At 44.7% G+C, this 15918-nt stretch overlaps 2 protein-coding genes across 2 annotated transcripts in view; both read right to left on the bottom strand.

Moving 5' to 3' along the window:
* Positions 1–6638: 6638 nt before the first annotated feature.
* Positions 6639–8190, bottom strand: LOC120904437. Its single transcript, XM_040314404.1, has 4 exons — positions 8009–8190; positions 7788–7937; positions 7440–7712; positions 6639–7372 (listed from the first exon to the last, which is right to left on the bottom strand). The coding sequence occupies exons 1-4, from the start codon at positions 8058–8060 to the stop codon at positions 6687–6689; spliced, it is 1161 nt and encodes a 386-aa protein (XP_040170338.1). The 5' UTR covers positions 8061–8190; the 3' UTR covers positions 6639–6686.
* A 2767-nt stretch (positions 8191–10957) lies between these two features.
* LOC120903519 (protein sine oculis-like) overlaps positions 10958–15918 on the bottom strand; it is a 29094-nt gene continuing 24133 nt past the window's right edge. The window contains exon 6 of the mRNA XM_040313000.1: positions 10958–11863. Within this exon, the coding sequence (XP_040168934.1) occupies positions 11194–11863 (670 nt within the window). The 3' untranslated portion in view covers positions 10958–11193. The remainder of the gene's footprint in view (positions 11864–15918) is intronic.

The following is a 15918-nucleotide window of genomic DNA, read 5'->3' as shown; positions in this document are numbered from 1 at the left end:
CTTGCCAAATCATCCCTTCTTGGAGTAATCCTTTCATCCTGCTGATCATATCAGCACAGCACGACTCCATACTCCATGTAACATTGTCCGCTTTTTTGTAGTAATGTACGAAGGAACCATCTTTCTGAAATACAACATCTCCGAGAATTCCAATGCCTTCAATCTGGCGCATACTGCAGGCACGATCTAGAAGTTCCCGTATCACACGTGGATTTTTCGTTTCTGCCGCACAGCACAGTGATGTTCGGTCCATGTTGCACTCTTCCACAAAACAAATCATTCTCCACTGGTGAAGCAGGCTTACGTTGAGTTCAACATGATCAGAACCATTGGTAAACTGATACCGCGATAGTTGGTGATCAATTTCACCCCAAATTGCCTTCCAAGCAGGTTGTTCGTATTCTTCCAATATTACTTCATGCAGAGTCGCTGAACTGTCGAGCCAGCCAAATCCGTGTGCCCTCAATGCTTGTACCATTCTGCCGGATGCTGTATCATTGGCCACAGCTACAGCAAGTGGGTGGTTCGTGCGTGTACCGTAAATCGATCGATCTAAGGTCCTGATTCGTCGTATCAGTTTAACTTGCCCACTGGCGACCAGTAGCAGCAAAACGTTTGCATCCTCATCCTGGTAGCCTGGAACTAGCACATCAACCGGTGCGTCTGCCTCCAATAGCAACCGTACACAGGGCCACTGGTTGCTAAGGGCGGCTTTGTGGATGGCAGTTGACAGTACGATTTGATCGGCCAGTGGGTACACTTGTAGCAGATGTTTCAGAATACTGCACCGCCCGAAGGAAGCCGCCGTGAGGTAACATTCACCCAGTATTGTTGCATCGGTTTGTATTTTACCCAGAAAGTGCTTCAACGCTGTTTTATTTCTTGCTTTTATCGCTGCTCGAAGTATTGTACTCATGAACTCATCATTATTTGGTGATTTTATCGTAATATTTTCCAACGTATCATTCCAGTGCAGGATGACCAACCGTTCTAGGGCGTTTAGACTCATTTGGTTCGTCCCTTGCATCATTAGTTCGGCAGTTGAGCGTAGTCCTCGAAGAATTGCTTTGTCTACTGTGTGACGGTCCACCAGGCTGGTACGAAAATCGGGATATAGTCGAACCATTTCCCGAATACATTCTTCGTTGCCGTAATCTAGGAATTGGTCCAATAGATTTCGTCTTTCGGTGAGTGTCTTTGAAGCTTTAACGGCTGGCGAAAGGCGCATCATAAGCTTGGGCCAGGAATAGAACAGCCCTTCGAGAGGTTTCGTTTCATCGACGAGCTTAAACGCCGTCTCGAAATCGCGTCGCACTATTGCAGTTTCTAGCGCAAACTCCGGCCGATGATACAACTCGCGAAGGTACGGAAAGTAGCGACCAAGCAGGGGCACAATCGAAGGAGCCCGGTCGCAGAAGCCCTGTATCGTATTGCCTGCCGAAAGCATTGCGGCCGGATAATGCTTAGCGTTCGGTGTGAAGCAAAAGTAGGCCGTAATTGCTCCCCCAGCTCGCATCAGCTCGTGTACCCGCTGCACGTCATTGCACTGGAAGGAGGCTAGGAGTTGCTGCTGCTCCTCAAGCCATCGGTACATATCCGCTAGCGAGGGTAAGTGCAGCTGGATCGTGTCCTGTTGCCGGCTTTCGAACAGACGCACCTCGGTGTGAACAAAGATGTATGCATTCAATATCGTTTTGGCGTCCCCACTGTCTGTCAGCATGTTGTAGGACAGTGAGTCGTGTGCCAGTAGGTTGCGAAAGTTTTTCCCCTGTATCATCGGAATGCGCTGCTTGACGCAGTGAAAGCTGTCGCCAAAATAACCGACCGCGGTCAGTATCTCACATAACTCCAGCTGTAGATGCTCGAGGCAGGCAAGAGTATCTTCCTTTATTATAATGTTAGCAATCTGCAGCACTTCGACCGTCTGGATGTCGTTCTGCTCGAAAATCGTTTTCAGTTTGTGGCGTCGCTCGTCGTATAGCGACTGCAGCATTTCCTGGTCTCGCTGGCGCAGCTGCCGTACGAGCGTTTTATTCCAGGGTAGTCGTCGCTGTTTGCAGAACGATTCCAGTACCTTCCACTTGTTGTCCAGGAAGAATATGTTCGCGTAGTACGGAGCTAGCCGTTTATTTAGCTGATCAACGCCCTCCTCGTCTACTTCATCCGCTATGCCAAGCTTTTCAATCAGTTCGCCTGTGTGACCAATATTGTAGTATGCATCGGCATCTCCTATGGCGCAAGTAATCATCGCTAGCTTATTGGACATGGTTTCGGTATCGATCCAAGTTAACCGAGTGTCCATCCAGTGGATGCGCGATAATCTCGAGGCATTGGCGTTCCATTTGCTGCAAATGCTTTCCAGCACCGCATTCGGCCGGTATGTGTCAATCTTCCAGTGTAGCAGTCTCCGTATTGTGGGTAAATCGTTGCACGAAAAGCATGTTTTGCGCAGGTTCTCATAATCGAGCTCCCTTTCGGTCGCTAGCATCGCCTGCACCTCCTCAACAATTCCACACTGTACCTCGAACTGTTCCTCTAACTGCGCGAACTCAATCGTATTACCTATTGGATTTTCACGCAACTCCGCTAAAAGCTCTTTCACCAGGGCAAAATATCCCGTAACCTGCTCGAAAGCTATGTGTATCGTAGGAAACAACACATCCTTCTCGCCAGCATAGATCAGTAGCGATCGCAGCGCTTCCAGCGACCCGCACCGTACCAACTGTCCGTAGAAGCTGCGCCGTACTTCTGCCATCACTAGGACAAACAGCAGATTTATTACCATCCTTACAGCGACCGTATGATTGGGAAGAAAGCTGTACACTCGCCGTTCCAACTCTGCGTCGATCAGCAATCGTGAGAGGGAAAACTGTCGCGCATAGCTGTTGCGTATGGAAATGACAATGTCCGCGAACCGGTGCGAAATCATGCGGCCCATCGCATCCTCTAACCGATCGTTCGGCATGTTTGGGGTGCTGTTGGTGTTTTTCAACATTTCACCCAGTATCATGACGGTGCGCTTTAAACTGTCTTGGAACGATTCCACGTTGGCAGGATTTACTCTTGCCACTTGAGCAAAGGCAAGGACGATTTTGTCCAGTGAGTAAAGCTGCCTCAACTGCCCGTAGCACTTGATCATCTTGCGTCTGGTGCTTCGATCCTTCCCTCGCATTAGATGCTCCAAATTGAATGATTCGCTTGCTACGATTCTTGCCGCAACTGTGTCCACTCGGTTCCGTTTCAATTCTGCGATTATAAGATCGGCCACGTTTTTCGGCTGCTTGACACACTTCAACCTAGTCTCAAGTTGTTCAATCAACCATTCTTTCTGCGTTTGCCGAAGTGCTCTCAGCTCGTGTGACTTTGTATCCGCCCATTCTTTATCGTCTTTCCTTATCCTTTTTATCATATCTTTTATAAGCATATCACGATTGCTGTTACCTTTTCCAATTGCTATTGATTTCTCTTCAAACTGTTTAATTACGGTCGGCTTACATGACATCTTTATTTGCTTCATGATGTCCTCGATCAAACATTCTTTTTGCTGCACTATTAAGCTTTCGCCTTCCTTAACAATCTCGCATAGCTTCTGTTCTGTCTGCTCAAGGAACCGTTTCACCTTCATCAGCTGAAATGCAATCATGCGGATACATTCTATCACTATTCGTTTGTTGACGATAACACGATAAACCGTGAACGTTGCTGGATTTTTTAAAACGTTCCAAAACACGGCCACACAAAATATTGCCTCGCGCAGGGCCAAATAGTCGAGGAACTTTTTGTGCTGCAGAAAGTACAGATGGTTGTGGAGCACGTGCAGTCGCTGCAGCAGTCGATCGTCAACATCCCCGTACGAGCCGGTGTCGTAACTTTTACCAATCACATTCCAACAGTCGCTCACCACGGCAATGTGGTCCTTCCATTCATCGGCAGTCTTGTCGCACCCACCCGTCCAATCGCCCGACAAACGCCGAAACCCAAAATCGGCCAACTTAAACATCACAAACACTCTTAAATCTGCCGACAGTAGGACCTGCTTAACGCTTAGCTTTGTAAGCGCACCGGTAAGGCATTCGAACAGCCGACGCTCATCGAACTGCTTCAGCTCTAAAAACGCCTGAAACAGCGCTAGCGAGTTGTGCTTCAGCATCCTATAGCAGGCGGTCGTATCGTCGGCTCCTTCGATGACGATCTCGATCATGCGCTCGAGAAAGCCGGCTGCGGTGCCTTGTGTTTGCGCTTGTTGTGCCCCCATCAAGCCAGCCAGCACTGTACGGCCCTTGCTATCAACCGTCTCACTATCGCACAGGCCACTCGCGAGCAAACGGCGCACCAATCCGAGCCGACTCATTTCGCCCGTCTGTACGCAGTGGAGCAGTGGCGAAATGCCGTAAACAGACTCGAACAGCAGCACGGTTTCGATGGACGATCGTTCCAGGGTGCGAGCCAACGCCTGCTCATCTTTATTGGCGATCGATTCGAAGATTTCGGCAATGCACAGTAAATCATTGCTATGTTTTGTTTCACTGTCCGACATTGAACGCACGTACACAACACTTGTTGAACGGTCTCTTCTCTACTGACTGTTTGTGATAGAGTTTTTGCGTGCCGGTCAAACTGTACGGGGGATTACCCTCAAAGTCAAGCTTCTCCACAGAGCGCGCACACATACGCTTGCGCTTCTGCGAATGTGCAAAACTCTCTCCCCGTCTCTCAGCAGCACGGTAGAATCAAGGAGAGACTTATTTTTACAGTGCTGGGGATGAATGTGGGTGCGATATGTTAACAAGAAACATATTTTTCCTCTTTCGCGTTTGGTGTATTCATATTGGTTTTGCTGTAAACCACATTCGCGTGGAATTTTCGGTTTCGGTTTGTGGTTTTGTGTATCTTTTTAAAGCAAAAAAAAACTTACCTCTCTGCTGAATTATTGGGTTGCAAACTCTGTAATGTTATGAGAAAGTGGAGCAATGTGGGTATTGTAACAAGTGTGGGTATTGTGGAAATCAACTGCAAATCCCCCGCCCCATTTATTGTACATTCGGGTGAAAGAATTCTGTTGATAACGTCTCAATAACTTTTTTTTTCTTTGGCACAACAACCGCTGTCAGTTAAGGCCTGCCTGTACCCACTAGTGAAGTGAGCTTGGCTTTCAGTGACTTATTGTTACCATAGCAGGATAGTCCTACGTATGCTCAACAACATTACATACTTTTTTATGGTGTACAAAGAAAACTTATAATTAAAAAAAAAATAAATAGAAAAAAATAAATAAACAAACTTAAATCACATTTTTAAGGCTAATTTATTTTGGATTGCAGTGCATTAAAAACGTGTTTTTGATTCTTGTATTATTTTTTTAATTTTTAGTATACTTTTTCTAGTTTCGGTTGATAATTACAGTCATCCTACTGCACGTATACATTGTACCATGACGTAACATTAATGATTTTCTGAACATGGTTTTGAGAATAATTATCATCCCCTATAGGGAATGGCCACAACACACGAGCATTATTCAAAGCAACATAAAAAAAGCGATTTCAATAAAAAAAACGAGTAAAAATAGAAAGATATTTATCTTTCTTATTATATTTAACTACTTTTGACCGAACTCTGCTTAATCTCATAAAGTCAGTAGTCAAAAGTGCGGATTATTGAGCGTGCGGATTAAAAAAAGCGTTAAATGTACAATAAAAAAACACGAGCATATTTGGAAAACAAGCCATAACTGGTTAGGTGGTAAACTATTTTTATTTATTTAAATTAACTTGATTAAGGCTTGAGCCGTATTTTTGTGTGTAAACTAGTTGAACAAAAAAATAATATTTAAGCCTTTGGTGTTGATCACAAACATTTTTACTGCCAGATAAATAATCAAATGTTTAACAAATTAAAAAAAAACCTTGCAAAAGTAATATTATTGTTACTTCCATCACTGTAGCTTTACAGCAGCAACCGCGCGCTTTGCTTGTAATGCGTGCACCCACCAACAGGTGGCGCTGTGTTTTGAAAAGAGAACAGTACTCTCGTTCCTATCGAAGCGCAATCGCTAACGTCCGAGTCCGGTAACAAATTTAATCATTAGCAAGTAAATTGACATTTTCGACGCTATTGACTATGTTGAGCATCATCATTTGATCTGTTTGCACAAGTAAAATTAAATTAAACTAAGCCACAGCCAGGTCTTTAGCCGGTCTCGTAGTACAGTCGTCAACTCGTACGACTTAACAACATGCATGGGTCAATCCCGTCATGGGTTCAATCCCCAAATAGACCGCGCCGCCATACGTAGGACTGACTATCCTGCTATGGGGGGGAATCAATTAGTCACTGAAAGCCAAGACCACTAGTGGGTACAGGCAGGCCTTGACCGACATCGGTTGTTGAGCCAAAGAAGAAGAAGAAGCCACAGCCAACTAAGTAAACAATCATCTTTAAAACCAAGGTTAAAAAGCAAAGCCTCGAACCTACGGGAAATGTTGAAGGACTCGCTGCTAAAACGACCTAAGCTAGCGAGCTAGCTATCCCTACATTTATAGATGGATTGAGCAAGTTACAGAGCTTATCATCCATCCTTTGCTGCTATTCATTTTTACGGTCAATTTTCCAAGCCCCAATCAATCAACAAAACCCAGTGCGGTGGAATTGCTCTTATCTTTAATTGCACTCATTTACAACACGCTTTAAAAACGCAACACATTGGCCGCGTCCGCTTCGGCCGGAATGCTGGGAATGGCACGGCGCAGATCCGCCACCGTGCAGCAGTAGGTGAAGCCACGCGCAAAGTTACCATAGTTCGCATTGCCCCATCCATACTGGCCGCACACGTCCTGGCACAGCATCTCACCGGCCGGCATGCTCGTGCGGAACGGATCGTTATTGTTGACCAGCGCAATCGCCGCATTCGTGCGTGGCGATTTGATAATCTTCCAGTACCACTTGGGCGCTTGAATGCCTCCCGCCTCCAGCGTGATGGGAACCTGCTGGCCATTGACGTGCGGCAGGGTCAGAATATCGTGCGCTCCGTTGAAGATCAGCACGTCCTCGTTCAGTCGGCCGGCAATGTTGCGGGCGGCGTTCTCAACGACCAGCCAGTTGCCGGCATTCGTAGCCTGCCACTGTGGCGCGACGTTGACGTAGAAGTAGGTTGCCCACTGCCACGGCCGGAAGATACCGTCCGCATCGGGCGACAGATGGCCACGGGACAGGTACGAGCTGGAGGTGATGAACCGATCGGCCTGAGCCTGCGAGCCTAGCAGCTGAGCAAAGCGGATCGCCTGCTGAGCGGTGGTGTACGAGGTGGCCGGCTGGACATGCGAAGCAGTACCGGCAGTCTTGAACGAGGGACGATAAGACTCGCTGATGCTATCTGTAAAGAGCGCGGGAGAACTGATTGAATTGGACATTCTTTTAGCAACCAATCTAGTGATACCTACGGCTAATAGCCGCTCCAGGGATGATATGGCGAGTGTAAATCACGGAGGCTGTCTGCATGTTGTAGCACGACTGAATGTACGTCACAAAGCCCACGCCGGGTACATCGAAGCCAAGGTTTAGCAGAGTGCCTCCGCTGCCACAGCTCTGGCCCGTAGTTTGATGCGATCCCGTCGAACGGGCAGTGCAGGACACATCGGCAATGTTCACATTCGATCCAGCCAGGTTGAACGTCGTTCCAGAGACGCACTGAATGTTGGCAGTAACAGTTCCAGCTGATGTGATATAATTGAACGATTAGAACGGCATTATCACCCCCCCCCACCCCATCACTTCACGTTCACACTTACTATTCTGGATCGTGTTGCCCGGACAGGCGATCAGTGTCGTCTCGCCGGCATTCCACTGTAGCGATGGTCCGTTCGGTGCCCACAGCTGATTGTTGCGCAGGAACAATGGTTCCCGTGCGTTCAGCTGCGTCCGGATGTTGACAGTACACTCTGGGGAAGGTTGTTAAGTGTTAATGTATTTGCTTCGAATTGACTGCTTGGGAGCAATCAGCAATACTCACGTCCATGGGCTAATGCGACCACGGCAGCGATGATCGTTAGGTATGCAAACATCTTCGTCCTGTAGCAGGTCCGCTCCTGTGTAGCCGTGCAGTCTCCAAACGTCTACTGGTGCGCTTTATCAAACGCCAGGGGTCTTAATAGCCGGCTACCATGTCCAAAAACGATCATTATCAAAACGGGTTGTTCGCAAAAGAAAGAAACAAGCGGGAAGCTCATTATCAGGTGTTTCCCCCTGTGCGGAAGGGCGCCATCTACACGCCGCTATCTGACGTACCTGGTGTGTGGGTAATATCGCACCGTAATTGAACTGATAAGTTATTGTCGATTGCATTTTAATGTTTCCTTTTTTTTGAGCTCACTAGACTGTTCACCTAAATGGTTTGCGATTGTTGCGTGTTGTCTGAGCCACTACAAGCTGATAGTACTATAAAGAGCGACTAGCTACTAGCTACTAGCTACTGGCAGACAGATTTTTTTATGAATGAAATTGATATTATAATGTCATTCAACATGGGATTGTTGTTTTGGAGCAAAACTAGCTACCTGAATTAAGTTAATTACATTTTGTTAAAATAAAGTACAATATTGAAAGAGTCCTAACTCATTAACTCTTTATGGCTTGATAACGACCGGTTTGACCGGTGGATTGTAGGGATTAAGCAAAGCATGGCCAAATACGTTATAAAAAGAAAAAAATGACGAATCGAACAGGCAACAATCACTATCGTCACATTCAAAAATCACGAGAACATATGGGATTAGATAGTCAAAATCAGGCGGCGGAATTGTGTGCAAAGCATGTGACTTGGATTAACACGTTTTGCTGGTGGTAGGCGTTAGACCGAACGTTACACGTGAGTGAGTGCTCCCATCGGTCCAATTTGGACTTTGATATGCGGTACTCTGATTAGAAAAAAGTCCACAGTTACAGGAGGAAGGGATTAATTAGGTCATGAAGATTGTACACCGGAACAGTCGTTCAAACCGGGAATCATCTTCGTAGTACAGTTAGTTAGTCGTATGATTTAGCAATTCTCTTAATGAGTTCAAATCTCGAATGAATCGAAACATGCAAAAGCATTGCTGATCTTCCTAACAAGTGTAATTCAATATGTTGTTGAATGTCAAGCCCATTAGTAGCTTCGAGAGCATAGTATGCTCAGCATACGCCACACTTAGGATCTAACTGAGCAGCTTTCCTCATACATTTCCTTCAAATATTACATCTCTCCAAACAATCCGTTCTTATCATGCGTCCTTATATGGGAAATACATATCCTGTTGGCAAGTTCCTCCCTTCTAGTTGCATATCCTACCTTTTCCCACGCTGCAACGCTCCCGTTACCATGGAGACGTTACGCAGCAGCAACGCATTTAGGCCTACCACAAAACAAACCCATTATTGTGCTTCCAAATAAAATCGATCATCATCATATCGGAGTCGGCCCTCCGACAAACCACACAACCATTGATTCAATCCTATTATACCGCTTCATTAAAAGGCGTTACACCGAACGGATTGAAATCCTGTCACTCCGCTCCCTTGCCGCTGTCTCCCGTGCCACGTGCCGCACGTGGAAAGGTGTGCAAAATCGGATGGATGCGCGGACGACCTGCGTTGGCGAAGGCGAAGTAATTATCATGCCAACCCGTCACGTGCCACGAGATAGGTACACTCACTTGCGTATGAAAAAGATACATTTTCCAATGGCTGCGATGAAACTAGCAAAATGCCAAACGATTCCGATTGGATGCTGCTGCGTACCTTTGCATTCACGTCGGTGCAGCATTTTCCCACGGTACCAAAGCAACAAACGGGCGCTACTAATGAGAGGGTATCATGTCCCTTTGTATGTTTGGGATTGTGTCTTTTTGTTCGTTTATCCTCGCCCGAGATCCTTCTGACACGCGGATAACGGTGCAGCGTACGCCGTTTTGTTGCGTAATGCCACTGTTTCGTTTGCGCCTACCGGGTGTGTTACCCGTAGCAACATCGTTTGCCCTCACGGTTTGGTAGTGTCGTTACCAGCGAATGGCAGAAGTATTGTTCAGCTACTGTTTGGAATTATACTCTTAATCCGTGTGAAATCTTTTGCTCGAAATAATGGAGCGGATCAAAGTTGTAAAAGCTGCGTGCTTTGTTTAATGAAGAATTAAATTTTTTATGTAATTGCATAACAAGTATTAAAGCCACCACAATGTTCATAACAGGTCTGTATAATTAACATCAATTTTATCCGCCTAAAGGTATGCAAAAGGAGTGCGAAATAAGTGTTTTAATACCTTTTTGGGAAATTGAAAGCAAATCTGTCGCGTTCTTTCACCGAACCTCTCAGCGGAGTGAGCGAATGCTACCAAACAATGAATCAAACTTATAATTTACCGACCGAGGACAAAGAAATGGAGACTTAAACTTAAAATTGCAATTTTCTTTTACCTTTACGCAATTCTGCTTGATTTTCAAGCCAATGACCAGTATAACACTCACTCGATATGACTTTGCTGGTAATAGAATTTGTAATGATTGCGACGAAAAACGATTAACCTAAGCATAATTTCTACAACATCATCGGGTTTCTTCAGAATTCTTACGAAATATAATTCAAACGGTCTACTACATACCTTTAGGCGCTCTGCAAGATAAATCATTAGTTATCGTTTCTGTATTGATGAAATGAAAAAAGCTACACAATACGATGGAATCGATTTTAAAGGAGTTTTCAGTGATTCTGATACTTTAAGCACACTTTTTGGACACTTGTCCAATCACAAACTAGGCATGAATGTATCAATTAATATCAGACGAAGTCTATGAAGCATGCCCACCTGTAAAACATGCAATAATCCAACGCAGTGCATACTTTTAGGCGAAACAAGTATGCTGCATAGAGAAATCTTCTCATTTCTTTCATTTTCAACCCAAGAAAAATAAACTCAATGCCAGCGCGTACAGTTTGTCTAGTATATGCATTCATTTCCATTTAAATATACTATTCTTAGCGAGAAGAAAATAATAAAAAAAATATTTTGATTACACACAGAAGAGTCAAGACGCATACGCCGGGCGATAGTTTGAGATTTGAGTAGTTTGTGTTAATTTCACTAGTTAAAGTTCGCGTGCGCGTGCGTTTTGTTTCTTTTTTCTTTCTCTCCTCGAAAACCCGAGGCAGGACCTTGCTTAAAATCATAAGTGCTGATAGTCCCCAATATCGTACAGTGGCATCGAGCCCATCACGTTGTGAAAGTGCGAATAGGCGGCCGCAGCCGACAACGATCCGATCGAGGTCGATTTGCTGCCCACGCCGGGCCCAATGTTCATCAGGTTGCCATTTCGCGTACCGAGCGGTTGCGGCTGATGATGGTGATGGTGATGATGGTGGTGCTGCTGCTGTTGTTGCTGCTGCTGCTGGTGCTGCTGGTGCTGCTGTGCCTGTTGATGGTTGTGGTGCGTATGCGCTTGTCCTTGCTGTTGCTGCTGCTGCTGCTGCTGTTGTCCTTGTCCACCGGCTGTGTGCGCATGTGCTGCCGTACCTTGATGGTGGGTGTGGTGCGCGTGGCCACCGACGTGCTGATGATGATGCTCCAAGGACCCCGTGGAACCAAGCCCAACGCCACCGCCCGCTCCGGGACCAACGGTTGTACCGCCACCCAGTACGCCGGCCGTAACTCCTCCGGACGCGGCGGACGTAAGGGTGCCACCGCTCGTGCCGAGATGCATTCCACCGCCGGTGGTGGCGTGCAGAACGCCACCCGGGCCTCCCACACCATTGCCGGACGCCATCGATGCCAAACTGGGACCCTCCATGTCCGAGTCGCTCGATGAGTCAAGGTGCTGTTTGTCCGATTCACCAGTACTAAAATGGAGGAAGAGAGAGAGAGAAAGAGCAAGAAACAAACGATTAGAAAATGAAGCAATCAAACTAGGAAAAATTAAAATAATCCATCAAAGCGGGCGTAGCAACCGGCTTCACATTAACACCCAATACATCTACATTCCAACGAAACGTAATTGATCGGTCTCCATCGAGTGATGCTTTCACCTCAGCGCGGATCAATCCATTTCAATCAACAAGTTGTCTTGCTCACCGTTAGGAAATTGATGCAAATATTTAGAAAGCAAATCTGTTCGTTCTAATCCATTTTGTTTCATACTTAAAATACGTATCCGGAATGGATGGGAATTCGTTGAAAAAAGATAAAAATTGAAAATTAAATATTTTTTCGTGTTTCGTCACGATCGATCGTTTCTTAAAATGGACACCTATCGAGGTGATAAATAATTTCCTATTAATCGAATGCAAATATAACCTTTCCATTCGCCTCTTTCGAAGCCCACCAACCATCCACAGCATAGAATTAATTATTCTGGCTGAGGAAAAGGGTAGAACATAGAACAACGGTATAAAACATTTTTCCAAACGTACAACCACGATCGTGAGGTGGCGTGAACCCGTCTAAAAGAAATAAAACAAATAGTTTATGCCGTCGGCAAACGACTGCTCACGCACGCAGGAGCGCACACACACACAAACAGAAGGGGGATCCGTATGGTTCGTTCTCGCCCTGAACGCGCACAAGGCACTTAACCGTAATTAATTGGTCGATCTAAACACTGGCAATTTAAAGTTCACGCTTCCCGAATTAATTAGCTACATTCCGGCCGACGGCGGCTGCCTGTGCCTGTGGGTCTGTGTGTTTTGTTTTGTTAGTTTGCTTGGCGGAAAAAAGACAATTCTGTGGACATGTGGACAAATACCCGTCCCCGTACTTCTTCGTGTGCGCTGGCAGGTCGCGCTGATAAATAGAAGGAGAAGGTAAAACAATAAAATAACACTACACAAAAGCACAAATCCATGAGAGAGAGAGAGAGGTTGATGCAAAATTTGTCAAACAAACGACCCCACTGTGGGAAAGGACAACAAATGGGCGCGTGTCCCTGTGATATGCATCAAACAATGCACATTCACAGTAGAATGTGCCTGCAAGCGTGTGATAAATACGTGGAAATGCACTTGCGTCGCTGGCTTGCTGATACAAATGCGTGTAATTTGAGGAAAGGATTAATGTGTGCGGTTTGATATGTATTTACACGAGATTTAAAAAGGTTAATGAGTATAAAACGTAGTCCAAAAAGCAGAAAACTTAAATGAGGTTTTAAGAGATATAAATGATGAAAGCAACACAATGTTCAAGAAAAAATCAAAATGGTTTAAACACATGCAGACGAAAACAGATATGTAGACTGAATTGAAAAAAGTAGATAGTAAATTAATTAAATCGAAATGCATTTTTAAGCAAGATTTAATCCTCAGCGAAACGCTATTATATTTTGAATTTTACTTGAGTCTAAATAATATGTTATGCATTTCGTAACTTCAGAGAAACAAAATTAACAAAGTACTTCAGAGAAATGATCATACGATCTAAATAAATATTTAGTACATATTTATTGTGTTCCTTAAAAAAACTCAGATCATTTTTATTAAAATCATTTCAACGTGAGCAAAACTGCAGAGCTGTTAGATGAATGAGTAGAAGGAAACAGTAAACCGTTAGTAAACAAACAAACTTGAATAAACAGAGGCATAAAATAGGCACTATTGCAAAGCTGGATGTTTAACACGCCAATATTGCAACACAATCATTGCAATAAATAATTACTAAAGAGGCACTAAAGCAAATCTGAATGTTTGACATGCTAGTATTGCAACACTCTCCGCCAGAAAAGTGGAATTACAGTGAATTCTATCTAATCTGAGATCTCTCCTATTAGAAAGACCCCTCTTATTGGAACATTGTTTACGTTCCCTTCATTTTCAGTAAATTTTTGCCCCTCTAATTCGGAAAACCTCTAAAATCTGTATCTCCTTTATTTGTGTATGGTGTTGCCATGGTTATTCAATGATTTATTCTCCAATCTGCAATCGTGTTCGCTATTTCCTATAGCAACAGTCAAGACAGCAGAATTATTTATTGATAGACTTATGTATTAATTAATTTATTTATTTATTTACTTATTTATTTATTTTTGTACTAATATATTAAATTTTATATTTATTCATTTATTTATTTATTTATTTAAATTAATTTTAATGTCATGAAGATACAAATGTTAAAAAATTAACTTCTTATTAGACAATCCCATCGGTTCTGAAATAAGAAAGAGTTTACTGTTTACATTGCTCAATAGAAACAGACACACATTTAGCATTACTCCTTTGTACAGCATTTTCCACAACTTTTTTAATGTTTCCTAATTTTTTGACATCATCTAATCTGTTTAGAAAACAACTAATTCCAAAAATTTTGGGAAACAATCTATTACATTCAGGAAACAATTAAAAATACGTCAAAAATTTGTGGGAAAACATTGTAAACTATAAAAATTCAAAAATAGTTGTCAACTCAAACATATTTAAAACAAATTTCCATGCAAACGTTAGAAATTACAAATTAAAAACACATTGTGGCTCCAGCAATGATGCAGACGCAAATGTGGCCTGAAATGCTGCCGTCGGTAAAACTGTTCTTGCCCTTATCCCTTTAATCCTTACACACCACGCGATCAGGAAACACCGATCCACTTCAATGCTTAATTTCCCAGTAATCTTATCAAATGTCTCGATCTTGCTTCACAAATTTGCAGATCTTTTACACCGTGACAAATGGTTTGACCAATAAAGATAGCTTCCGCACACTTCCCGATTTCCCTACTGGACCTACGGTGCTACGGTGTGACCTTGCCTCATCCATTTTAATAAAAAATGAGAGCTGATATGCTAATAAAAGATAAGTGCTACAACAGAAAACTCGCACTCGCACTATCGCACACACTGAATAAAACTGTGCCATTTTATCTCCGTTTCACTCACAGCAGCATCTATCCATCTCTATCTCTCCACTCTTTTGCACTCATAAATAACTCCAGAAACTTCGTATCTCGTCAATGCCGTCATAATGTCATTGTTGATTATCATCCTTCAACCGGCCCCGTACCATCCCTCAGCGCCATTTGCCGAGCGCGCACCCAACAAGAATTTCCCTCCAAACCAACACACACACACACACACACGCGCACAAACGACCACTCACTCATAAGTTGTTTCCGTTTTCGATACGCTCGTTTTTTCCTCTTTTTCCCATTCCGTTTTTTTCTCTTCGTTTTTGCAACTAAAAATATCTGAAGCGCGCAGCATCATCACCATCATCATCATCATCAGCATCGTCATCCTCATCGTCACCATTGCCATCGTGTTTCGTTGCCAACGAGCGAACATAGTAGGCAACAGCACATGGGGACGGCAGGACGGTAGAAGAGACGCTGGCCCGTAGAGGACATAACCGCGCAGCAAACAGGGTAGAGCGGAACAGGCAGGGGAAGGGAGGCGAGAAAGGCGCGGTTACCGCGATGTCATCCGATACGCCATTAATTTCCGTGAATGCATCGACTGTACCCGCCCAGGGGGTTTTATACTGCGGGACCGGGCACCGAGCGTTACCTCTAGCGATCGGTGACGCTCCGTAGTAACGCTTCGTTCTCACATTTGCCCGTGTGTGTGTGTGCGAGTGGGAGGACACAGAGTCGCGCAACACACACGCATGAGCAAGAGCAGTGGAAAAGAGAGCGAGACGAAAAAGAAGCAAGAAGGAAAAAAAACAATGAAACCACAATCAACCCCTCGCTTCCATCCCCCGCTGGTGCCGCTCCCACCCACGGTCTGGTGGTGATGGTGGTCCGAAAGGAAAAGCCCATCAACCCCGAAACTCGGGACCATCCATCTTGCCCGCCGCCGGGTTTGCTGCCCGCCGTCACCCTCCTTCCTCCCCTTTGCGAGGATCAAGTTTCTCGCTTTGGTTCTTGTGCCTTTGTTTAGATACGAATGAGCGTACGCAGTGGATCGAGGGGTAG

This window comes from Anopheles arabiensis, chromosome 3 (assembly GCF_016920715.1).
Source record: "Anopheles arabiensis isolate DONGOLA chromosome 3, AaraD3, whole genome shotgun sequence".
Taxonomy (NCBI): domain Eukaryota; kingdom Metazoa; phylum Arthropoda; class Insecta; order Diptera; family Culicidae; genus Anopheles; species Anopheles arabiensis.
Note: the sequence above shows the minus strand (reverse complement) of the source record. Positions and strands in the feature narration are given on the sequence as shown.